Source organism: Dermochelys coriacea, chromosome 5 (genome assembly GCF_009764565.3).
Source record: "Dermochelys coriacea isolate rDerCor1 chromosome 5, rDerCor1.pri.v4, whole genome shotgun sequence".
Taxonomy (NCBI): domain Eukaryota; kingdom Metazoa; phylum Chordata; order Testudines; family Dermochelyidae; genus Dermochelys; species Dermochelys coriacea.
In genome coordinates this window covers 50447816-50474359 of record NC_050072.1, presented here as the reverse complement: position 1 = coordinate 50474359, position 26544 = coordinate 50447816, and the positions used below count along the sequence as shown (strand labels likewise).

At 41.8% G+C, this 26544-nt stretch overlaps 1 protein-coding gene across 8 annotated transcripts in view; it reads left to right on the top strand.

Moving 5' to 3' along the window:
* FCHO2 (FCH and mu domain containing endocytic adaptor 2) overlaps nucleotides 1-26544 on the top strand; it is a 263348-nt gene that overhangs the window by 90882 nt on the left and 145922 nt on the right. For all 8 annotated transcript variants that reach the window (XM_043514278.1, XM_043514274.1, XM_043514273.1 and 5 more), the window contains one exon: nucleotides 7880-7978. In XM_043514278.1, coding sequence (XP_043370213.1) covers nucleotides 7880-7978 — 99 coding nt within the window. The remainder of the gene's footprint in view (nucleotides 1-7879; nucleotides 7979-26544) is intronic.

The window sequence follows — 26544 nt, the reverse complement described above, 5'->3', positions numbered from 1 at the left end:
CAGTGCAGGCCACAGAATGTCACCCACCCACTCCTATGAAAAACCTCACCCATGTCTGAGCTATTCAAGTCCTTAAATCATGGTTCAAAACTTCAAGGAGCAGAGAAGCCTCCCTCAAGTCAACCATGCCCCATGCTACAGAGGAAGGCAAAAAACCTCCAGGGCCTCTCCAATCTGCCCTGGAGGAAAATTCCTTCCCGACCCCAAATATGGCAATCAGCTAAACCCTGAGCATATGGGCAAGATTCACCAGCCAGATACTACAGAAAATTCTTTCCTGGGTAACTCAGATCCCATCCATCTAATATCCCATCTCAGGGGATATGGCCTATTTACCCTGAATATTTAAAGATCAATTACTTAGCAAAATCCCATTATCCCATCATACCATCTCCTCCATAAACTTATCAAGTAGAATCTTAAAACCAGATAGATCTTTTGCCCCCACTGCTTCCCTTGGAAGGCTATTCCAAAACTTCACTCCTCTGATGGTTAAAAACCTTCGTCTGATTTCAAGTCTAAACTTCCTGGTGGCCAGTTTATACCCATTTGTTCTTGTGTCCACATTGGTGCTGAGCTGAAATAATTCCTCTCCCTCTCCTATATTTATCCCTCTGATATATTTATAGAGAGCAATCATATCTCCCCTCAACCTTCTTTTAGTTAGGCTAAACAAGCCCAGCTCCTTAAGTCTCCTTTCATAAGACAAGTTTTCCATTTCTCGGATCATCCTAGTAGCCCTTCTCTGTACCTGCTGCAGTTTGAATTCATTCTTTTTAAACATGGGAGACCAGAATTGCACACAATATTCTAGGTGAGGTCTCACCAGTGCCTTGTATAATGGTACTAAAACCTCCTTATCCCTACTGGAAATGCCTCTCCTGATGCATCCCAAAACCGCATTAGCTTTTTTCACAGCCATATCACATTGGCAGCTCATAGTCATCCTATGATCAACCAATACTCCAAGGTCCTTCTCCTCTTCCGTTACTTCTAATTGATCCGTCCCCAACTTATAACTAAAATTCTTGTTATTAATCCCTAAATGCATAACCTTACACTTCTCACTATTAAATTTCATCCTATTACGATTACTCCAGTTTACAAGGTCATCCAGATCCTCCTGTATAATATCCCGATCCTTCTCTGAATTGGCAATACCTCCCAGCTTTGTATCGTCTGCAAACTTTATTAGCACACTCCCACTTTTTGTGCCAAGGTCAGTAATAAAAAGGTTAAATAAGATTGGTCCCAAAACCGATCCTTGAGGAACTGCACTGGTAACCTCCCTCCAACCTGACAGTTCGTCTTTCAGTAGGACCCGTTGCAGTCTCCCCTTTAACCAATTCCTTATCCACCTTTTGATGTTCATATTGATCCCCATCTTCTCCAATTTAACTAATAATTCTCCATGTGGCACGGTATCAAATGCCTTACTGAAATCAAGGTAAATTAGATCCACTGCATTTCCTTTATCTAAAAAATCTGTTACCTTTTCAAAAAAGGAGATTAGGTCGGTTTGGCACGATCTACCTTTTGTAAAACTATGTTGTATTTTGTCCCATTTACCATTGACTTCAGTGTCCTTAACTAATTTCTCCTTCAAAATTTTTTCTAGGACCTTGCATACTACAGATGTCAAACTAACTGGCCTGTAGTTACCCGGATCACTTTTTTTTCCTTTCTTAAAAATAGGAACTATATTAGCAATTCTCCAATCATTCGGTACTACTCCTGAGTTTACAGATTCATTAAAAATTCTTGCTAATGGGCTTGCAATTTCAGGTGCCAATTCCTTTAATATTCTTGGATGAAGATTATCTGGGCCCCCATTAAGCTGTTTCAGTTTCACTTCTACCTCAGATATGGTAATATCTACCTCTATATCCTCATTCCTATTTGTCATGCTACCATTATCCCTAAGATCCTCTTTAGCCTTATTAAAGACTGAGGCAAAGTATTTGTTTAGATATTGGGCCATGCCTAGATTATCTTTAACCTCCACTCCATCCTCAGTGTTAAGTGGCCCCACTTCTTCCTTCTTAGTTTTCTTCTTATTTATATGGCTATAGAACCTTTTATTATTGGTTTTAATTCCCTTTGCAAGGTCCAGCTCTACTCGACTTTTAGCCTCTCACTTTATCCCTACATGTTCTGACCTCAATTAGGTAGCTTTCCTTGCTGATCCCTCCCATCTTCCACTCCCTGTATGCTTTCTGCTTCTTCTTAATCACCTCTCTAAGATGCTTGCTCATCCAGCTTGGTCTGCAACTCCTTCCTGTGAATTTTTTCCCCTTTCTTGGGATACAGGCTTCCGATAGCTTCTGCAGCTTTGATTTAAAGTAATCCCAGGCCTCCTCTACCTTTAGATCCATAAATTCTTCAGTCCAATCCACTTCCCTAACTAATTTCCTTAATTTTTGAAAGTCAGCCCTTTTGAAATCAAAAACCTTAGTTGCAGATTTATTTTTGTTAATCCTTCCATTTTAGTTTGAACTGAATTCACTCATGATCACTTGAGCCAAGATTGTCCCCTACAACCATTTCTTCTATGAGGTCTTCATTACTCACCAAAATTAAATCTAAAATGGCATCCCCTCTAGTCGGTTCAGCAACTACTTGATGAAGGAATCCATCAGCTATCGCACCTAGGAAAATCTGAGCCCTATTATTATTACTAGCACTGGTCCTCCAGTCTAGATCTGGGAAGTTAAAGTCTCCCATGATCACGCAGTTTCCATTAGTATTTACTTTATTAAACACATTAAAAAGGGCTCTATCCATATCCAAATTAGATCCCGGAGGTCTATAGCACACCCCAAGCACTATCGTAGGAGAGGCTTTACTAGTTTTCTTCCCCAATGTAATTTTTGCCCACACGGACTCCGTCTTATCCATTGCATCACTTCTTATTTCTTTACATTCTACCTCATCATTGATATACAATGCTACTCCACCACCTTTACCTTTGTTTTTGTCTTTTCCTAAACAGCACATACCCTTCAATACCTGTAGTCCAGTCATGACTACTATTCCACCATGTTTCTGTTATCCCTATAATATCTGGTTTCATTTCCTGCACCAGTAGCTCTAGTTCCTCCATTTTGTTACCTAGGCTCCTCGCATTGGTGTATAGACATCTTAATTTTTGCTGTTTGGCCTCGCTCACATTTTGTACCCTATTAGGCACAGTCATTCTACAGCCAGTATAACCTATTAGACTAGTATCCACACCGCCCTCGCTCCTTATATACATTCTCCTACCCACAGCTGTATCCTTTCTTACTTCATCGTCTTCCCTCTCAATGCTAAAATCTGGCGTGGAGATTTCCTGGACATCTCCCATCCATCTCCCCCTAATTCCTAGTTTAAAGCTCTCTTTATCAGTTGTGCCAGCCTCGATCCTAGAAGTCTATTTCCTTCCCTACTCAGATGAAGTCCATCCCAAGAGAACTGTCCTCTGTCCGTGAATGCCTCCCAGTGGCCATACATCCCAAAGCCCTCCTTATAGCACCACTGCCTAAGCCATCTGTTGACAGTCATAATCTTGTCAGACCTTTGTTGCCCTTCTCTAGGAACAGGAAGGATCCCGCTAAAGATCACCTGAACCTCAATTTCCTTAAGCGTCTTCCCCAGCCTAGCATAGTCTCCCTTAATACTTACCAGCGAGAATCTAGCCGTATCATTTGTTCCCACATGAAGGATAATTAGGGGATTCTTTCCTGCTCCCTTTAGGATCCTTTTCAACGTCAGGTCTACATCCCGTATCTTAGCACCCGGAAGACAGCACACCCTTCTATTCTCTGGATCAGCACTAGTTACAGGCCTGTCTATTCTTCTCAATAAAGAGTCCCCGATCACATAGACCTGCCTTTTCCTGGTGACGGTACTATTCTCCAGTCTCTCCCCTGTTCCCTCTGGCTGCAAGTTCTTTCCATTCCTATTTTCCCTTATAATCTTCTTCAACCCATCCTGTATCCTCCTGGGGCTCATATTTGGTCTAGTCTCCCTTGACTCTTCCGCTTTTCCTATAGGACTAACCTCTCTTCAACAAGTACCTGCTGAGTCCCTTCTTCATTTTCCAACTCTGCAAACCTGTTCCTAAGCTCTATTTCTCCTTCACTAGCCCGTCTTTTCCTCTGCCTGGTTCTTTGAGTCACATTTTTCCACTGACCACTTTCCTCACCCAGTCTCCCCTCAAAATTCCCCAGCCCTGCTTCCATCCGTGAGTCTGAGCTTTTCCCTTCAGATACCTCATATCTTTGCTCCATCATCTGCTCAAACCCCTTCCTAAACTCAACCAGACTTTCCACCTGCATCTCCAAACCTCGGATCTTTTCCTCCATCAGCTCTATCAGACGACATTTCATGCAGAAAAAACTCTTACCGGTTCCCCCCTCCAGGATCATGTATATACCACAGCTTCCACATCCAGTCATCCTCAATGTGTCTTCCACTACAGGAGTCACTCCCATAGCTGCCTCCGTATCTGTCATCACCTTCCCACCTAAATCCTGTTAATCTGGGAAACACAAGGCACACCAAAAAGACCACCCTCCCCCCCAGCAAAAGCAAAACCCAAACAAGCACCACAATACAAACTCCCCTTGCAAACTCCCACTCAAACTCCCCTGTTTAGAGCTCTGTTTGCTAGCTCCTGTGCCGCTGCCTGACTGGCTGGCTACCTTTATAGGACCCCTAGTCAGAAGCCCCACCCCCTAATCAGGCTCAGCTGCTCTCCCAGCACAAAACCCCTACACACACACAAATACTAAAAATACAAAACCAAGTACAACTACCTTCTCCTCCAACAGAACTGCCACTCAAACTCCCCAATCACTCGAAGAAAAAACGGTTACCTTTTCTGTAACTGGTGTTCTTCGAGATGTATTGCTCATGTCTATTCCACATCCCGCCCTCCTTCCCCTCTGTCGGAGTTGTCTGACAAGAAGGAACTGAGGGTGGGGGGAGCGCGCAGCTCCCCTTATACTGCGCCATGCAGGCGCCACTCCAGGGATCGCTGAGGCGCTCCCCCCTACGGGTACTGCCAGGGGAAAAACTTCCGGCACCAGTGCACGTGGCGAGCACGCATACCTATTGTGGAATAGACATGAGCAGCAAATCTCAAAGAATATCAGTTACGGAAAAGGTAACTTTCTTTTCTCCTTGTAGAAAACTTCCAAAAAGAGCCAGATCACTTCAGAGACCATGTGCTCCAGAGACTGCCGGTCCCCAGGGATGTTCCATGGAGGCTCGAAGCTGCTCCAGTACTGGGAGCTCTTTGAAGATTTCCAGTTCCTCGAAACACCTTTGTACCAGTCATTCCTCAGTATTGAAACCAAACCAGATATTGCTGAAGCATGATGAATCTAGCAGAGACTCCACTGTATTTCACAGAAGCATGCTACATCTTCATACTCCCTGCGGTCTGTATCTGAATGAATATCCAAGATGTCTGCACCTGTATAATAGAGGCTGTCTATGTCGTCTGTACTGGAGTCATCTGGACAGGACTGTGTCTCAGCAATCAGTGCCATCTTCCAAGATGGGGCCACCAAAGCAGGTAGTTCCCTTGTTAGTGACACTGATTACTGCAGACCCTTGACCAATTTAAACTAATTTACACCAGTTCCATAAGAATTTAGATATTCTAGAGACTTGGTTATGTCAGATGAGCTGGAATCCTCCTTATTAATAGGAACCAAGCAATTGTCAGTATCGTGATCTATTGGGTCACCGAGACTATACCTTTCACTAGTACATCCTAGCTCTTCAGTATCGATTGCGTCAGATTGCCAGTTGCATTCACCTCAGGCATCTGCTCCACCATTGGATTTTCAAGGATGATTCCTCAGACTCTCAGATTGCTATGGGAATCGCCTGACTAGTCTACAACAGGCATTCCCCTGTCTTTCTACCATGAGACTGAAATCTCAGAGACAGTCTCATACCCCTCCTTATTGGCATGACCAGGGTTGGATGCCATCTCCTTTGCCTTGTGGTCCACCTCAGTGCTCATATTTGGATCTGTGGGCTGTTTACTTCCAGCAGTTCTAAGGCCTCCAAGTTCCTCCCAATGGGACCATGGAGGGAGACATGCTTCTGTCTCATTACTCCCTCCTCAACAGCCTCAGGAGAAGTCTCTTGAAGACCAGGAAGCTAGAGTGGACAGGGAAGACACCTGCTAAGTAATATTCCATCATCCTGACTAGATGAGCCCATAGTTCTGCCAACACCTTCTCTCGCTGATTACTTTAAGCAGTTTCAGGAGTTGATTCCACTACAAGAGGTCCAGGAATCCCAACATAAGTTTTTAGACATTTTACTTACAATAGCTTCTGGCAGGGCGGCTCTACTAATGAATGAGTGTTAGTGGATCCCACAAAACAATCTGGCGCAGAATGCCAACTGGCAAACATGTACACAAGAAATATTACATACAGGTAAAATAATTCAGATCCATGCTTCTAGAGTAGATGCTTCGGTTGCCAGTGCAGTCTTGTTTTCAGTGTTAGATCTAACTTAGAAGCTCTCACCTTCATCAAGGGATACTGCTCAGGAGTCACCTACAATGGAGCATCCATAGGGACACTTTGAAGAAGAGCTTACTCTCCTTGGGCAATAACTGAAGGAGTTTGAGATGTGTGTCCATGTGAGTCTCTGCTACCTGCCCTCCTTCCCCTCTGCTTCAGAGTCTTGTATGTCAGAATTTCACAATAGGGAAGGAACTGAGGGCAGTTCCTCCATGCAATTCTTTATATATCCTCAGTACAGTCCACAAACAAGACTAGAGTGTATGTGCAGGCTGAATAGGCATTGCCACCAAAAATCTCCTATCAAAGGTGCATTGGTGGAGCATCCAGAGACCCGTATCGTGGAGAACTCCAGTTACAACACAAGGGGAGTAACCTCTCCTTTTGCAGAGAAGATGGCAGAACTCATAATGGAGAGAACAAATTTGTAGTGGAAGAAATCAGCCTGGTTATGGGATTTTCACCAGAGATGCTCTCCAGCATGAGAGCAGGAGCAAAGGAAGCAGATATTGGAATATCTGAACCAGGGCTTGGGGGTTGGCAGAGCAGGTTTTGTGGTGGCAGGGAGTAGCAAAAAAATCCATGGTAGAGGAGAATGAAGCATGGAGAGTCAACAACCACATCAATGGAAGAAAGGAAAGAGAGGGCTGAAAGAAGAGAAGTCGTAAATGCTGATGGAATGGAAGTCATGAAAAGGCTAAGTGAAGGATATGGGGGCGGAGTGAGGGCAGGGCTGATGGGCAATGCTAAAAAAAAAAAAAAAAAAAAAAAGAAGAAAGTAATGGCTGGAGAAGGGAACTCAGCAATAGAAATTGGAGAGCAGTGCTTATTGAAGACCCAGTCAAGTGAACAGCCCTTTTGGTGAGTGGGAGTGTTGAACCAGTTAGTTTTCTGTTTGTCTCCACAGATATTTACAAGTACAGTTGCAGTAATTGTGTTTGCAAAAGTATGTATTGTATGAAAGCTTTTCAAAATTGTACTCTGAAAGAGCCATTAGAAGTTAGTTATGTAAGTACTACATAAATTACAGTAGTAACTAATCTTCAACTATACTAGAATGTGAATTTTTTAAAATGCTCAAATGGTTGAATGATGCATTGTGATATGATAGAATATCTTTCTAAGTATACTACCTAGCTAGCTGTAGTGTATCCAAAAATGCCTGCCTTCCTCTTACACATTTTATTAATAACTGTGGTTCAGATCTGGAAAGCAAATTGTGTGTTGGTGATTATTTTTCTTGGCCAGCATATCTAATACTGCAGTCGTAACACCGCAATTCACTAATTATTTTAACTATATTAACTGTTTTCGTCATGAATCTAATTGCTTCTTTTACTACACAGAAATTTCAAGACATTGAAGAAATGCATCTCCTTCACATGAAAGAGATTGTAGTATCATTGTCAAATACTGTAAAAGAAATTCATTTACAAATAGGCCAGGTGAGTTTATTTAAATTAATCTTTGTATTAATCTGACTATAAAATTTGTTAGATTTGTTTCTTAGATTATGAAAAGTCATATCACTTATTGTTTCAGCAACGATTGCCAGTTTTTGGTCCATGACATAGACTTGTCTTCCACTAGAAAAAGGAGAAATATGCCAGCAAAATTTTTTTCCTGTAACCTTATGGTTCACTTTATGACAAAACAACTTTGAAATTGTCACTTTATGACAATACAAGCTATGAAATTCAAATGTATAGATGCCACAACTATTATAATATATCACTCTTGCTGGACTTTTTTTTTTGTTACTTCCAATTGTATAGACACACGTCTTAATATGTAGGAGCAACATAACCAGGAAACTTTGAATTTTATTACTTTTCAGCATGTAAAATCAGTCTTTATGTTGCATTGTGTTTACATATATCTATGGCTTTATTCTTGAGTGATTGCATGTTACAATAAACACACTGGGCCAAATTAATAGATAATATAAATGGCTGTATAAAGTACATGTGACCAAGTAAGTATAAATTATACTCTGAATGGGGTGTTGTCATAAATATAAAGGGAACGGTAAACACCTTTAAAATCTCTCCTGCCCAGAGGAAAAACCCTTTCATCTGTAAAGGATTAAGAATCTAGGATAACCTCGCTGGCACCTGACCAAAATGACCAATGAGGAGACAAGATACTTTCAAAAGCTGGGGGAGGGAGAAACAAAGCCTCTCTCTCTGTCTGCGTGATGCTTTTGCTGGGGACAGAATAGGAATAGAGTCTTAGAACTTAGTAAGTAATCTAACTAGATAGGCGTTAGATTCTGATTTCTTTGAATGGCTGAGAAAATAAGCTGTGCTGGAGAGAATGGATATTCCTGTTTTTGTGTCTTTTTGTAACTTAAGGTTTTGCCTAGAGGGATTCTCTATGTTTTGAATCTAATTACCCTCCTGATTTTACAGAGGTGATTCTTTTTACTTTTTCTTCTATTAAAATTCTTCTTTTAAGAAACTGAATGCTTTTTCATTGTTCTTAAGATCCAAGGGTTTGGGTCTGTGGTCACCTATGCAAATTGGTGAGGATTTTTATCAAACCTTCCCCAGGAAAGGGGGTGTAAGATTTGGGAGGATTTTGGGGGGAAAGATGTTTCCAAACGGACTCGTTCCCAGTAACCGGTGTTAGACGTTTGGTGGTGGCTGCGAAAGTCCAAGGGCAAAAGGTAAAATAATTTGTACCTTGGGGAAGTTTTAACCTAAGCTTAGGAGGTTTTCATGCAGGCCCCCAAATCTGTACCCTAGAGTTCAGAGTGGGGAAGGAACCTTGACAGGTCTGTAGGTTTTTAGCAGGAAAACAACAAACAAGAGGGTATACGCCTTTCTGTTTGCTTTTTCTATTACAGCCTTGTTCTCCCATTCTCTCAGTATGTAAATTACACCCACTTACTGAGGTGTAAATTACACCAGTGTTTAAATCCCTTCTAACTTTAGCCTACTGATTGTATTTATTTGTGTCCTCATAATTTTTATACATTCCTTATGTACTTATACTTAATACATGTATGTGATGGATAGCTGCACTCAGTGTACATATAGAGCCACGAGGGATATCATGCATTGTTGAGAATTATTCAGGGGCAGTATACACACTTCATTGATGATGTGTTCCTTTCAACCAGTATTCTTCAATCTGGCAAAGTACTCATTCCTTATCCAAAAGTATATAATGTTAATATTTCAGTTATTTTTTTAAATAGTTCAATCTTGATAAAAACAAAACATTGTTTATATTCTGAAAACTAAAATTAAAAAAAAAGGCAAAATAAAATTTTATCAAACTCTGGAGCCAAACCTTATTTTTAGAGTGAAAATAAGTATGAGAAGTTTTAAGACACAAAAAAGCATCTTAAAATAAATGTTCCATTACCCATAATCACAGTTTCAATCAGTTTCTGTAAGTTGCTGTTCTCCCTCATGACTTCTAAATTCTAATTTTTTTTCAGATTAATATTTGGAAGGCTCTGTAAAGAAGGCTCTGTAAAGGCTCTGTGCAGCTTTGGTTGATATAGAAATAGGATTATAGGTAGATAAGGATGAAACTGAATAAGATGATAGTACCTTTACAAAGAGATCTGGGCTTTCTCACGTTGTTCCCCTGAGTGTACCTATGCTATAGGAATTTTAACAGAAGGATAATATCTAAAAGTTCAACACTGTGTAGAAGTTCAGTTTTCAAGATAGTATGTGTTTTTTGAAGCATGAAAATCTCAAATGTTAAATGATGGATCCTCTCAGGCAAATAGGGTTATGTTTTTCTAATTTCTGGGCAGTTATCCTTCTGTGTCTGAAGACCATTGAAAAGGCTTCTCTTTCAGTTCCTGCTTTGGATAAGTTCTGCAAATTATGAATAAACTTTGGGTATTCAGAATTGATTTCTTCTTTACTTAAACGGCCTATTTCCACCTCTAGACTTCTATACTCTTCATTTTAAGGACTTTTAAAATAGTTTGTCTAATTGGGTATACCAGGTATTAGTGAAGTGATACAGGAACTGACTATTGAGAGTCATTCTGGAGAGAATGATCAGTCTTTTAATTTTTAGAAAAGGGGGAAAGAAGGGGATTATCCCTGCTTTTAGACAGTTGTCAGTACTCTGGTTAAAACCCACCATAGTTAAAAAGCCTTCTGTGATAAATGAAGGGAGGCATAGCTCCCTTTTATGCAGCCAGCCAGTTAGCTATAAAATCCCTCTTAGTAGCTATTCTCTACTTGCTTTACCATAGTCACTGCTATGCATAGGTAAAAGGAAGTGAGTGTGCAGATGACCAAAAGAGCCAATGGGAAGGGTTGAACTTTTTAAAATTGAACCAAGACTCCCCTTTTGTCTGTCTGTTGTCCTCGAGGAGAGGCAGACAGGACTATAACTATGCTGTAAGAAGCTTGTGGCCAGGTATGAAAAATCTAGGTATCATATCTAGAAGCTACTTATTTGAAACTCCAGATATGTAAGTAGATCAGGAAATGTCTAGGAAGATGCGATCTTTATCTCCTTTTATTTCTTTATGGCTTGTGAACTTCTCTGTGCTAACCCCCAGGTGCTTTTGTTTTGCTTGTAACCTTTAAGCTGGACCTCAAGAACTTATTCTTGATGCTTAATCCTTGTAGCTGCTCTTTTTAAATCTAGCAATAGCCTAAATTCCCAAATGTATTTTCTTCCTTTTGTTTTTTAATAAAATTTACCTTTTTTAAAAAACAGATGTGGATTTTTGTGTCCTAAGAGGTTTGTGCACATGTTGTTTAATTAGCTGGTGGCAACAGCTCATTTCCTTTGTTTTTCTTTCTCAGCTCTTCCCCGTGTGGGGGTATGTGTGAAAGGGTTTGAGGGTACCCTACAGGAAGGAATTCCCAAGTGCGCCTTCCTGGGTTCTCAGGGGTTTTGCACTTGGGTGGTGGCAGCATTTACCAATCCAAGGTCAGAAAAAAGCTGTAACCTTGGGAATACAAGCCTGGAATGGCAAGTATTAATTTTTAGAGTCCTTGTGGGCCCCCCACTTGGGCACTCAAAGTGCCAGAGTGGGGAATCAGCCTTGAAACCTTCTTTGATAGTTGATCTTCCAAATTTTCATTCGCTATCAAAATTAGCTTTTATATCAGTGCTGTTTGAAACATAATCAATAGAGGTGAATGAAAACCAGGATACGTTTTTCATGAACATTTTCATGACCATTTTTTCCCTTTTTGTCCAAATTTTAAATTTCAAATTGTTTGAAAATAGCTGTAATAATTAGTTATGCAAAAAGCTTGTGCGTTTTTGAGTATTTGAAAAATTTCAATCAAGTTTAGAACATGTCACAGTACAGAAACTACAGTGAACATATGAAGTGATTTACTAATGGATCTAGATGTAAACTCTCTACTCTTTCTTCTTTTGCTTAATTTGCAGCATTCCATACAATGGATCATAGTAATCTCTTAAAACACTTAGCCCCAGTATGGCTGCAGTTATATCTTTCATGAACCTCAGAGCAATTTCATCTGGGGTATATTCTGCGTATTTTTAGTTACACAAAAGTTGCTAACATATATATTTCAAAGAGATTTCTTGATCTTTTTTCTCCATGAGCAGATGCTGGTTCATAGTGTTTATAGTTACCCAGTTCAATTGTCTCTTGCATTTAGGACAAGAGTATGTATGTATCTGAATGCAAATTTGTCTATTGGTTACAGTGGGGGACTGGAAGTCTGGAGACCTGGATTTCATTCCGAATTCTGCCCCTTGACTTTGTGAGACCTTAAGAAGATAATTTCACTTCTGTTTCCCAATTTGTAAAATAGACATAAAACCCATCCTTGTAAAGAACTCTGATATCTTCTGATAAAATACCCTGTAAGTGCAATATTCTGGTGGTGGTGATATTTATTGGTGTCAATCGTCCGTCTTGAAAGACAGTGATGTAAATGTCAAAGCAGTTCAGCTGCTGTGTGTCATGCTGTTGCATTCCAAGTGCTAAAATGTCCAATTCTTGAATGACAGTCCTTGCCCAAATAGTGCAGGTGTAAGGCTTCGGGCCAGAGGATGAATGCGGCACACTACTAGCTTTTGAGGTCAGCAGCGCTTTCCTCTTCACTTTCCTCTCTCCATGTATTATTTATTGGTTATTTATTACCATCATAACATTCATATTTTGTTCTTTTAATCTTTAGTATAATGGATGTTTCGTTTCACCAATATAATCCGAAATGAAGTCAGTGGTGGTATATTTTATTTCGTTTTCATATTGAAAAAAGTGCTAGGGTGCTTTACTGAAATACACAAGATAAGATACCTGCCTTCAAGAACTTAACCTCTATTTTTAGCAGTGATGCCATGAGTGGGTGACAAATAGGATGAGGCGAACAGTGTTTACAGTAGCAAGATTATGTGGCGACTGTTTTTGGCATGTGCATTTCTTATAGTTTATATTTCACAACTCTGCCAATCCCTATGTGTTCAATCTTTCCTTGTACTGTGTAATCTTTGTCTCTGCTCAGCCGTCCAAACATGCCAATAGTCTCTACCCATTTGTCAACTTCTTACACAAACATCTCCTTCAACACAATTCCTTGCACATGTAACACTCTCTCTCAAATTATCTGTGAGATCACTTTTGTCTCCTCCTTCAAATCCCTCAAGAGCAATCTTGCTTAAAATAACACAGTCCAGCTGATAATGGGTATGTTGAGAAGCTCTTGAGTATAGTCAAGACGTATCTATTACATACCTATTTACATTATATCTAAGGTCTATAAATACTACATTTTAAAAAACTGTTAAAAGAATATTAAAGCTGCCAAATCAAGCACTCAAAAGTTAGGAAATGCAAGAATTAAGTTGCTTGTACAACCTTAATTCAGCTCTCTTGTGCAATATGATAATGTTTAATTACACGAATTTATGCTATTTTTTGTATAGAACCCCAGCCTCAGTTGGTGCACAGGATGGATGCTGCTCCCTGAATGAGGAGCCAGTGCCCAGCGCATTATTTACTTAACACTGTCCAAACCCTGCACTGAATACAGAATTATTAATTTCTTCGTGGACTTTTCTGTGATGCTCTCATTGAAGTATTTTAGTTTTTTACAAACGACATTAATGAATTTATCTTTACTACAACCCTATGAGAGAATCACCACTTTACAGATGAAGAACATAGACTCAAAGTCACAATTGTCAAGTTTTCACTAATTTTAGGTGCCGAGTTCAGCCTATGGCCTGAATTTTAGCATTTTATAGCAGTTTATATGTTCTGAGCAGAGTGCCCATCAGCCTTAGTTGCATTTGTGAATATTCAGCATGTAATCAGACCCCAGGTGCCTCAGGTTGGGTACCCAGAAACTAAGGAGCACACAGTGGCCACTTGTGGAATCTTTTTGTTTTGTGACTTAACCTGGCATCGCATAGGCAGGATTAGAATCCAGGTAAAAACAACGAGGAGTCCTTGTGGCACCTTAGAGACTAACAAATTTATTTGGGCATAAGATTTCGTGGGCTAAAACACACTTCATCATAGAATCATAGAATCATAGAATATCAGGGTTGGAAGGGACCCCAGAAGGTCATCTAGTCCAACCCCCTGCTCAAAGCAGGACCAGGTCCCAGTTAAATCATCCTAGCCAGGGCTTTGTCAAGCCTGACCTTAAAAACCTCTAAGGAAGGAGATTCTACCACCTCCCTAGGTAATGCATTCCAGTGTTTCACCACCCTCTTAGTGAAAAAGTTTTTCCTAATATCCAATCTAAACCTCCCCCATTGCAACTTGAGACCATTACTCCTCGTTCTGTCATCTGCTACCATTGAGAACAGTCTAGAGCCATCCTCTTTGAAACCCCCTTTCAGGTAGTTGAAAGCAGCTATCAAATCCCCCCTCATTCTTCTCTTCTGCAGACTAAACAATCCCAGCTCCCTCAGCCTCTCCTCATAAGTCATGTGCTCTAGACCCCTAATCATTTTTGTTGCCCTTCGCTGTACTCTTTCCAATTTATCCACATCCTTCTTGTAGTGTGGGGCCCAAAACTGGACACAGTACTCCAGATGAGGCCTCACCAGTGTCGAATAGAGGGGAACGATCACGTCCCTCGATCTGCTCGCTATGCCCCTACTTATACATCCCAAAATGCCATTGGCCTTCTTGGCAACAAGGGCACACTGCTGACTCATATCCAGCTTCTCGTCCACTGTCACCCCTAGGTCCTTTTCCGCAGAACTGCTGCCGAGCCATTCGGTCCCTAGTCTGTAGCGGTGCATTGGATTCTTCCATCCTAAGTGCAGGACCCTGCACTTATCCTTATTGAACCTCATTAGATTTCTTTTGGCCCAATCTTCCAATTTGTCTAGGTCCTTCTGTATCCTATCCCTCCCCTCCAGCGTATCTACCACTCCTCCCAGTTTAGTATCATCCGCAAATTTGCTGAGAGTGCAATCCACACCATCCTCCAGATCATTTATGAAGATATTGAACAAAACGGGCCCCAGGACCGACCCCTGGGGCACTCCACTTGACACCGGCTGCCAACTAGACATGGAGCCATTGATCACTACCCGTTGAGCCCGACAATCTAGCCAGCTTTCTACCCACCTTATAGTGCATTCATCCAGCCCATACTTCCTTAACTTGCTGACAAGAATGCTGTGGGAGACCGTGTCAAAAGCTTTGCTAAAGTCAAGAAACAATACATCCACTGCTTTCCCTTCATCCACAGAACCAGTAATCTCATCATAAAAGGCGATTAGATTAGTCAGGCATGACCTTCCCTTGGTGAATCCATGCTGACTGTTCCTGATCACTTTCCTCTCCTCTAAGTGCTTCAGGATTGATTCTTTGAGGACCTGCTCCATGATTTTTCCAGGGACTGAGGTGAGGCTGACCGGCCTGTAGTTCCCAGGATCCTCCTTCTTCCCTTTTTTAAAGATGGGCACTACATTAGCCTTTTTCCAGTCATCCGGGACTTCCCCCGTTCGCCACGAGTTTTCAAAGATAATGGCCAAGGGCTCTGCAATCACAGCCGCCAATTCCCTCAGCACTCTCGGATGCAATTCGTCCGGCCCCATGGACTTGTGCACGTCCAGTTTTTCTAAATAGTCACATGCATGGAGTGAAAAATACAGTAAGCAGAGTATATATTCTAGCACATGAAAAGATGGGAGTTGCCTTACCAAGTAGGGGGTCAGTGCTAACGAGCCAATTCAGTTAAGGTGGAAGTGGCCTGTTCTTAACAGTTGACAAGAAGGGGTGAATACCAAGGGAGGAAAAATTACTTTTGTAGTGCTAACGAAGCCAATGCAATCAAGGTGGCCCATTTCCAACTGTTGACAAGAAGATGTGAATATAAGCAAAGGGAAATTACTTTTTGTAGTGACCCATCTACTCCCAGTCTTTATTCAGGCCTAATTTGATCGTGTCCAGTTTGCAAATTAATTCCAGTTCTGCAGTTTCTTGTTGGAGTCTGTTTTTGAAGGTTTTTTTTGTTGAAGAATTGCCACTTTTAAATCTGTTGTTGAGTGTCCAGTGAGACTGAAGTGTTCTCCTACTGGTTTTTGAATGATACAATTCTTCATGTGTGATTTGTGTCCATGTATTCTTTTACGTAGAGACTGTCCGGTTTGGCCAATGTACATGGCAGAATGGCATTGCTGGTACATGATGGCATATATCACATTGGTAAATGTGCAGGCGAACGAGCCCATGAAGGTGTGGCAATGTGATTAGGTCCAATGATGGTATCCCTTGAATAGATATGTGGACAGAGCTGGTAATGGGATTTGTTGCAGGGATTGGTTCCTGGGTTAGTGTTTTTGTTGTGTGGTGTGTAATTGCTGGTGAGTGTTTGCTTCAAGTTGGGGGGCTGTCTGTAAACCAGGACTGGCCTGTCTCCCAAGGTCTGTGAGAGTGAGGGATCATCCTTCAGGATTGGTTGTAGAACCTTGATGATGTGCTGGAGAGGTTTTAGTTGTGGGCTGTAGGTGATGGGTAGTGGCATTCTGTTACTTTATTTGTTGGGCCTATCCTGTAGTAGGTGACTTCTGGTTACCTTTCTGGCTCTGTCAGTCTGTTTCTTCACTTCCCGAGGTGGGTATTGTAGTTTTAAGAACACTTGATAGAGATCCTGTAGGTGTTTGTCTCTGTCTGAGGGATTGGAGCAAATGCAATTGTATCTTAGAGCTTGGCTGTAGACAATGGATCATGTGGTGTGGTCTGGATGAAAGCTGGAGGCATGTAGGTAAATGTAGCGGTCAGTAGGTTTCTGGTATAGGGTAGCGTTTGTGACCATTGCTTATTTGCATAGTAATGTCCAGGAAGCGGATCTCTTATGTGGACTGGTCCAGGCCAGGTTGATGGTAGGGTGGAAATTGTTGAAATCCTGGTGGAATTCCTCAAGGGCCTCCTTCCCATGGATCCAGATGATGATGTTATCAATGTAGCACAAGTAGAGTAGGGGTGCTAGGGGACGAGAGCTGAGGAAGCATTGTTCTAAGTCAGTTATTAAATTGTTGTCATACTGTGGGGCTATGAGGGTACCCATAACAATCCCGCTGACTTGAAGGTATAAATTGTCCCCAAATCTGAAATAGTTGTGAGTGAGGACAAAGTTCAGGCACCAGGTTTGCCATGACATTGTCAGGGATACTGTTCCTGAGGACTTGTGGTCCATCTTTGTCTGAAATGTTGGTATAGAGAGCTTCTACATCCATAGTGGCTACGATGCTGTTTTCTGGAAGATCACCAATGGATTGTAGTTTCCTCAGGAAGTCACTGGTGTCTCGAAGATAGCTGGGAGTGTAGGGCCTGAAGAGAGAATCCAAATAGCCAGACAATCCTGCTGTCAGTGTGCCAATGCCTGAGATGATGGTGTGTCCAGGATGCCCAGGTTTATGTATCTTGAGTAGCAGATAGAGTACCCATAGGCGGGGCTCTATGGGAGTTTCTGTGTAGATTTGTTCCTGTGCTGCTTCCGGAAGTTTCTTGAGCAGATGATGTAGTTTCTTTTGGTAACCCTCAGTGGGATCAGAGGGTAATGGCCTGTAGAATGTGGTGTCAGAGAGTTGTGACATTCAGCTTCATTAACCATGACAGCATCTTTCCTTTCTGAACTTTTCAGCCTCATTCACTACAAAAATAGTTAAATTTTCTTTAGTTAAATGAAGCTACTTTAAATGTGCTGGATATGTAAGGAAACAAATTTTATCAAAATTAATTAAAACATTTTGTGTTTATTGAATTACTAAACAAAGGAAGTATTATCTGCATTTAGTGGAAAGAACTAATTGGTCCTGGCCGCCAGGCCCTTCAAGATTTTAGAACTAAGTAGATCTCATCTTCTCTCACTTCATTTTTATTCATAGATTGGAAGAGGAAAGAATTTTTCAGCTCTCAGTTGGTTTCTTGACTTTGAACAAACTAATCATCGAACTGAACTAGTTGAATAAATTGAAATGAAGAAAATATTCTCTCTCCTCCTGCAGAAGAGGCTACTGCTGTCAAAAGCTGTTTTAACTTCAGCCATCTCTGATTTTTGGTGACTTCCACCAGTTCAGTGACTATCTTTAAAATTTGGCAGCAAGCTTTTGAAATTAATTTCAATTTTTTAAAAAAATATTTTTTAAAGATTTTAATAGATTATAGTAAATTTAAGACTTAACATAGATTGTCATAATTTTAAATTTATTTTTAAATAGATTTGTTTTTAAAAAATATATTTTTATTTACATAAAAATCCAATTCAATTTTTTTTAAGTCACCTATTTTTATTCAGCCACCTAACTGTATATTCCTCATTTTCAGGGTGACAATTTTAAGATGCAGCAGTCTCATTTGCAGAACTGCTAAGCACTCACCGCTGCAACTGAAGTTAGTGGGCAGTGTGTTATATAATGACTATCCCCTGATTCTTCAGAGTACTTAACATCTCCATTTGGCAACCCAAAATTAGTGGACTCTTTTTACTTTAATCTCTGAGCCTCAGTTCCCCATCTGTAAAATGGGCATAACAGTAGACCCTCACAGGAGTGTTGTGAAAATTAATCAGTTAATGTTTAGTGAAGCATTTAAATGAGTACCAAAGCCCATGAGAAAATTAATAATTATGTATTTAGAGCAGGGTTTTAATAGTGTGCAGTTAATAAGACATGGTGCCACACACAGACAGTGAGGATAAAACAAAATGTTGTGCAGCTGCTCATTTAGTGAGCACAGTCTATTTTGTGCACTGTATGAGGCAGGGGTCCTGTTTTTTAAAAAAAAAAAAAAGTGGTCCTGTAATTAAAGACGGAATCATAAAACGTACACATAAGAATCCTGAATGAAAGTTGCACAAGCAACTTTAATTCTGGACTTTCTTATATTTTGAGTGCTTGACTTTGCAAACTTAATGTGCTTTTAGCGTGCGTGCGTGCGTGTGTGTGTTTTAAAATGCTGTGGCTATATGTCTGTTTTATCCTGGGGTCTTGGGGTCGGGGACAAGGTAAATAGAGAACAAATGAGATGTGCTGATGCTTTGTGTGGTAGAGAATGTTCCTTGCTATACGTGTTTACGGCATGGAAAGTAATGGGGCTTTCATAGAATCATAGAATATCAGGGTTGGAAGGGACCTCAGGAGGTTGTCTAGTTCAACACCCTGCTCAAAGCAGGACCAGTCCCCAACTAAATCATCCCAGCCATGGCTTTGTCAAGCCTGACCTTAAAAACTTCTAAGGAAGGAGATTCCACCACCTCCCTAGGTAACACATTCCTGTGTTTCACCACCCTCCTAATGAAAAAGTTTTTCCTAATATTCAACCTAAACCTCCCCCACTGCAACTTGAGACCATTACTCCTTGTTCCCTCATCTGCTACCACTGAGAACAGTCTAGATCCATCCTCTTTGGAACCCCCTTTCAGGTAGTTGAAAGCAGCTATCAAATCCCCCCTCATTCTTCTCCTTCGCAGACTAAACAATCCCAGTTCCCTCAGCCTCTCCTCATAAGTCATATGTTCCAGTCCCCTAATAATTTTTGTAGCCCTCCTCTGGACTCTTTCCAATTTTTCCACATCCTTCTTGTAGTGTGGGGCCCAAAACTGGACACAGTACTCCAGATGAGGCCTCACCAATGTTGAATAGAGGGGAACGATCACGTCTCTCAATCTGCTGGCAATGCCCCTACTTATACATCCCAAAATGCCATTGGCCTTCTTGGCAACAGTGGCACACTGTTGACTCATATCCAGCTTCTCGTCCACTGTAACCCCTAGGTCCTTTTCTGCAGAACTGCTGCCTAGCCATTCGGTCCCTAGTCTGAAGCGATGCATGGGATTCTTCCGTCCTAAGTGCAGGACTCTGCACTTGTCCTTGTTGAACCTCATCAGATTTCTTTTGGCCCAGTCCTCTAATTTGTCTAGGTTCCTCTGTATCCTATCCCTACCCTTCAGCATATCTACCTCTCCTCCCAGTTTAGTGTCATCTGCAAGTTTAGTGTCATCTTTGTGCCTGATTGGAGCCTACCACAATACATATAATAAATATTTTATCCAAGCTCTAAGTAGGATTTTTAGCTAGGTAACTGTACTTAACCTGTAGTACTTTTAAAAATTTTCAGACCTCAAATGTACCCCCAACTTTTCTGGTATTTCATGTGTATAAGTTTTTTTTGTTTGTTTTTTGTTCTTAGAGTATGTCTGTGTGTATCTCATTGTATGTGCACGTGCGCCTCACATGCACCAGATTGGATTTTTTTTTAATAGCAATGTCTGTTGGGGTTGTGCACATGACCTGTACCACCTCGTGCTTTTGTGCAAGGGCAAAAAGGGCGAAATGGCTGCAACCTTCCCTCTGTTCCCTCTTACCTCTTGTGGCAGTGAAATGGAACCTGGCAAGTGTCTTACTGCTACTTGCTCTGTGTTTCAAGCTCACTTCCTATGCTATTTTGGCATACTCTTCATGTTTCCCTTATTGGTTATGTTCTTTAATTTCTTTATTTTTCTTTTTTGAATGTCCAAGTTAAACATAGATTACCACCCCCATCCTTGTACATCTCTTTATACTGTGAGACAAAGTGCCCCACACCAACTACCATGATGAACTCTAAACCCTCAGGGTTTAAACTCTGTCTCATCTCATCTCTCTAATTTCCCTGGTCAATGGGCAAAACTAGTTCCTGTTGTCTCTGGGGAAGACCCACATCCCTGATCAGTGTTTGGTATTGAAATCCTTCTTGTTAAGGATTTGCAAGTCAAGGCACTTACAGCTGAAACTTTACCCATTCAAGTATTCAGTGCATGTCATCTCAGACCCAAAGGAGATAACCACCTACAAAGAATCGAAAGGTCATCCTCAGCGAGTAACCTTGTGAGCAGACACTGGACCCTGATAGTGACAGGAGGACAGGAGAAAATAACACCATAGAAATGGACACTGAACAACTTAGCATGGGGGCCTTTGGCACTGGCCACTGCTACCCTAGCTCTATAAACCCCTTCAGCACAAGTACTGACAGATTTGGCATTGGGCCTGAGCACCAATGCCTCTGGCATGAGAAGTGGCACCAGCACCCCAACACCCAAGACCAAAAGACAGGGCCAGGTAGAGTCAGACATGGCTTCAGACACCACCCCAAGAAGACAAGAATAGACATCGCTCCTTCGAAGGGAAAGGTGTCTGTCCTCCTTTAAGGGAGTAGTATAGGTAAACCAGCAGTGATACTGGCACAGACACCAGTAAAGACACCCAGTGCTGATTACAGAATCAAGATGTGCCCTCATGGAACAGTCGAGGTCCCCTCCTGGGAAGTCATAAATCCTGGGGGTAATACCAGGTACCAAAGCTGCTATTCAAAGAGTGTTACTCTTCATCACAGTCAACTGAGTCTTCTCTCCAATGCTGAACAAGAATGATTTGCCTGTAGACACTGAGAGAGAGAGTCTGAACCAGAGATTCCTCATGCAAGGCACCACCACAGGAGAGACATGAGTTGCATTGAGCTGACCAGTCAGCACAGGGCTAGTATCCATACTCTGTGCCATCCTGGCCATACTGACCCAATTGGGGACCTTTATCTCAAATGTCCCACAGTAAATTCCCTTCCTGTGGGTTCAGAAAGAAGCAATTGAGCTCTTTGGGCAACATCACTACCCAGACCATTGACCCATAGGACAGATGGCAGTGTCTAGTAACTGGGAGCAATGCAAAAATCACAGCACCCTCAGTTTCCTTCGAAAGAATAGTCCTTGTTGCAGGACTAGGCAGTCTTGTTGGCTTGTATATGAGGCCCTTACTCAATAGCTGGTGACTTGAAAGACTTTCAGGATCGTTTGTCTCACATCATGGAGACTAGGTCTTAAAACAGTGATACAAGAGAAATCACATAAACTCTTCGACATTTTTGATCACATAAATTTCAGCCACGGTTGCTCTCCCCATTAATGAGGACATACTAAAGCCAGGCAAAGGGACACTGCCAAACCACCATCTAATCTATTTCCAAAGTGGTGAAGAAATATTATAAAGTGCCCCTGAAAAGCTTCAAACACTTCTGCTCCCACCCAAACCCAGGATCATTGTCAGCTGCAACAGTGCAGAAGAAGTTGAAATTGATTAAAGGAATGTCCAAAGATAAAGACCTCAAAAAAGCTAGACTAGTTCAGGCACAGAGTCCACTTGTCCACCTCACTGCAATGTCATATGTTGAACTATCAGGTGTTGTCATGAAATTATATTTGGCAAACATGGGAAAGGGTAACTTTCTTCCTCGCAAAAGTACCACAGGACACTAGAGGGAAAATAAGAGGTCACATAGTTGCTGGAGAAACCCTATAAGCAGTCCTGGATGCCTCTGACTTGGCCACAAGCTCAATGGCCATAGCTGGCCTCTTGGCTTTAGGATCTGAAATACCAAGAAAAGTCTTAGACACCATCCATGACCTACTGTTCGAGGGGATGGAGCTCTTCAGTAAGAAAACAGACAAAGTACTCCACTTTTTAAAAATAACAAAAACCAAAACTCCTGAAGGGCCACCCTGAGGTTACTGGGTGTTTATACACCAACCCACTAAAGGAAGTCTTACAAATAACTCCAGCAGAAAAAAGGGCTCTTTTTCCTATCCTTGATTTGTGGAGACTGAACAAATAATACCCTGCCTCAGATTCAGTGTGATAACACTTGTCTCCATCATTTCATCTCTTCAGACTCAGAACTGGTTTGTGCCTTTCAACTTGCAAGACTTGTATTTCCATGACTCGTACTTTCACATGATGTATACGGTCCACAGGATGTACTTGAGATTGCTGGTGGACCAATCATTACTAATACAAGATACTGCCATTTGGACTGTCTACAGCATCAAGAATCTCCATAAACTGTCTTGCAGTGGTAGAGGCCCACCTGTGAAAGTAAGGCATTCATGTCTACTGTACTAGGACAACTGGCTGAACAAAGGCTTATCAAAGCAGAGAGCCTGGAGTGCACTCTCTCCCTGCTTATCCAGTTGGGCCTCCTAGTGAACTATAAAATATCACTTGTCCCATTGCAGGCGATAGAGTTCATAGGAGCTGTGATAGATTCCAGATTTTTAAAATAGTGTTTCAGAGTAGCAGCCGTGTTGGTCTGTATTCGCAAAAAGAAAAGGAGTACTTGTGGCACCTTAGAGACTAACAAATTTATTAGAGCATAAGCTTTCATGAGCTACAGCTCACTTCATCAGATGCATTTGGTGGAAAAAACAGAGGAAAGATTTATATACACACACACACAGAGAACATGAAACAATGGGTTTATCATACACACTGTAAGGAGAGTGATCACTTAAGATAAGCCATCACCAACAGCAGGGGGGGGAAGGAGGAAAACCTTTCATGGTGACAAGCAGGTAGGCTAATTCCAGCAGTTAACAAGAATATCAGAGGAACAGTGGGGGGTGGGGTGGGAGGGAGAAATACCATGGGGAAAGTTTTACTTTGTGTAATGACTCATCCATTCCCAGTCTCTATTCAAGCCTAAGTTAATTGTATCCAGTTTGCAAATTAATTCCAATTCAGCAGTCTCTCGTTGGAGTCTGTTTTTGAAGCTTTTTTGTTGAAGTATAGCCACTCTTAGGTCTGTGATCGAGTGACCAGAGAGATTGAAGTGTTCTCCAACTGGTTTTTGAATGTTATAATTCTTGACGTCTGATTTGTGTCCATTCATTCTTTTACGTAGAGACTGTCCAGTTTGGCCAATGTACATGGCAGAGGGGCATTGCTGGCACATGATGGCATATATCACATTGGTAGATGCGCAGGTGAACGAGCCTCTGATAGTGTGGCTGATGTGATTAGGCCCTATGATGGTATCCCCTGAATAGATATGTGGACAGAGTTGGCAACGGAAACCTACTGACCGCTATTCCTACCTACATGCCTCTAGCTTTCATCCAGATCATACCACTCGATCCATTGTCTACAGTCAAGCGCTACGATATAACCGCATTTGCTCCAACCCCTCAGACAGAGACAAACACCTACAAGATCTCTATCATGCATTCCTACAACTACAATACCCACCTGCTGAAGTGAAGAAACAGATTGACAGAGCCAGAAGAGTACCCAGAAGTCACCTACTACAGGACAGGCCCAACAAAGAAAACAACAGAACGCCACTAGCCATCACCTTCAGCCCCCAACTAAAACCTCTCCAACGCATCATCAAGGATCTACAACCTATCCTGAAGGACGACCCATCACTCTCACAGATCTTGGGAGACAGGCCAGTCCTTGATTACAGGCAGCCCCCCAACCTGAAGCAAATACTCACCAGCAACCACACACCACACAACAGAACCACTAACCCAGGAACCTATCCTTGCAACAAAGCCCGTTGCCAACTCTGTCCACATATCTATTCAGGGGATACCATCATAGGGCCTAATCACATCAGCCACACTATCAGAGGCTCGTTCACCTGCGCATCTACCAATGTGATATATGCCATCATGTGCCAGCAATGCCCCTCTGCCATGTACATTGGCCAAACTGGACAGTCTCTACGTAAAAGAATGAATGGACACAAATCAGACGTCAAGAATTATAACATTCAAAAACCAGTTGGAGAACACTTCAATCTCTCTGGTCACTCGATCACAGACCTAAGAGTGGCTATACTTCAACAAAAAAGCTTCAAAAACAGACTCCAACGAGAGACTGCTGAATTGGAATTAATTTGCAAACTGGATACAATTAACTTAGGCTTGAATAGAGACTGGGAATGGATGAGTCATTACACAAAGTAAAACTTTCCCCATGGTATTTCTCCCTCCCACCCCACCCCCCACTGTTCCTCTGATATTCTTGTTAACTGCTGGAATTAGCCTACCTTGCTTGTCACCATGAAAGGTTTTCCTCCTTCCCCCCCCTGCTGCTGGTGATGGCTTATCTTAAGTGATCACTCTCCTTACAGTGTGTATGATAAACCCATTGTTTCATGTTCTCTGTGTGTGTGTATATAAATCTCTCCTCTGTTTTTTTCCACCAAATGCATCCGATGAAGTGAGCTGTAGCTCACGAAAGCTTATGCTCTAATAAATTTGTTAGTCTCTAAGGTGCCACAAGTACTCCTTTTCTTTTTAAAATAGTGTATGTGCCTGAGGACAGGTTCCAGTTGCAGGCACTTATAATTCATCTAACATCAAATCCAGCTATAATGTTATGGACTTTCCTCACTGTATTCTACCACATGCTGGTCCACATGTATAGGATGCTGCTTGCCAGACTTCATTTGTGAACCATCCAATCAAAGCCAAAGCTATGCTGTTCCCCAGTGAGACATTAGTTACACAGGAAAGTGTCAATGTCACATTGTGTCACTTCAGAACTGACGTGTGTTTCCTGTGAAGATTTGCACTATATAGTTTCAGAGGACAGGCAGATGGTTGGATCCCACAATTGTGAGTACCCTTTTCAGTCCCCATCCCAACAGAGATATTCATTATGGACATCTCCTGGATGATGTGCAGCTACAAGCCATCAGATTGATCTTTATCATGTTTGTGCCTGTCCTATTAAACTCTACAGTGAAAGCTTTGTGTTGTCTGTTAAAAGATATGCGTTATGTAAACAAACAAGGGAATGCCTGCTCCTCAACGCTGTGCCTAGAGGCTATCAAATTCTGCACCTGGTGCCATTAAAATGGCATGACCCTGATGGCCCTTCCCCTCCCAGTAGTCAGAACCAGCCTACTGGATTTCCTGAACAGGCAATCAGTGACCAGTCACCAACGGTCCTTGCACCGGTCCAATAAGACTGATATTCTGTCATTGGGGATTCCCCATGATTGACTTGTTTGCCACCAAGGGCAACTCAATGATCAGAACTACAGCTCCAGAGGAGATCTGAATCCAAGATCGTTATCGGATACCTCAGTCCTGCAGTGAAACAGAAGTTTGTCTGATTTTCCTTTGATTTCCCCTGATTGCAGGGCAGCCTCCAAAACACAGAGACAAAGCCTCTTTCACATGGTCATTCTCATAGTTTCATACTGGTCAAGTTAGTTTTGGCTGACAAACCCAATGCAGATATCAGTTCAGCCTCTGATCCAGCTTCCAATTCACCTGGATGTGATCTCCCAGCACCGTGGCCAGGTACGCGCTCCAGACATGGAATCACTGCACTAGACGTCATGAATGTTGGCTGGTTAAGAATTGCTGCTAGACTGCTTCCTCCAGGTTCTGGAAAGCCTAATTCAAAGAGGAAAACATTTCTATCAGAAGGACTTAATCCTCTAAATGGAATTAATTTTCAGTATGGGTGACCTAACACAGTCTGTACCCCAGTCCAGATCCTTGACTGTTTGCTACATTTGAAACAAGCTGGCCTGTTCAGCTTTATTAAGGTCTGCCTTGTGTTTATGCTTCTCTTATCTCACTGTCTCAAAGTTTCTCAAAGGGCTGTTGCATACTTACTGACCAGTTGAAGAATCTGCTCCTGTCTGGGATCTCAGTTTGGTCTTCCTGCAGCTCCTGGAGCCTGTTTGAATCTCTCACTGAATATTCCTTATACCATATCACTCTAAAGTTGGTCCTCCTGG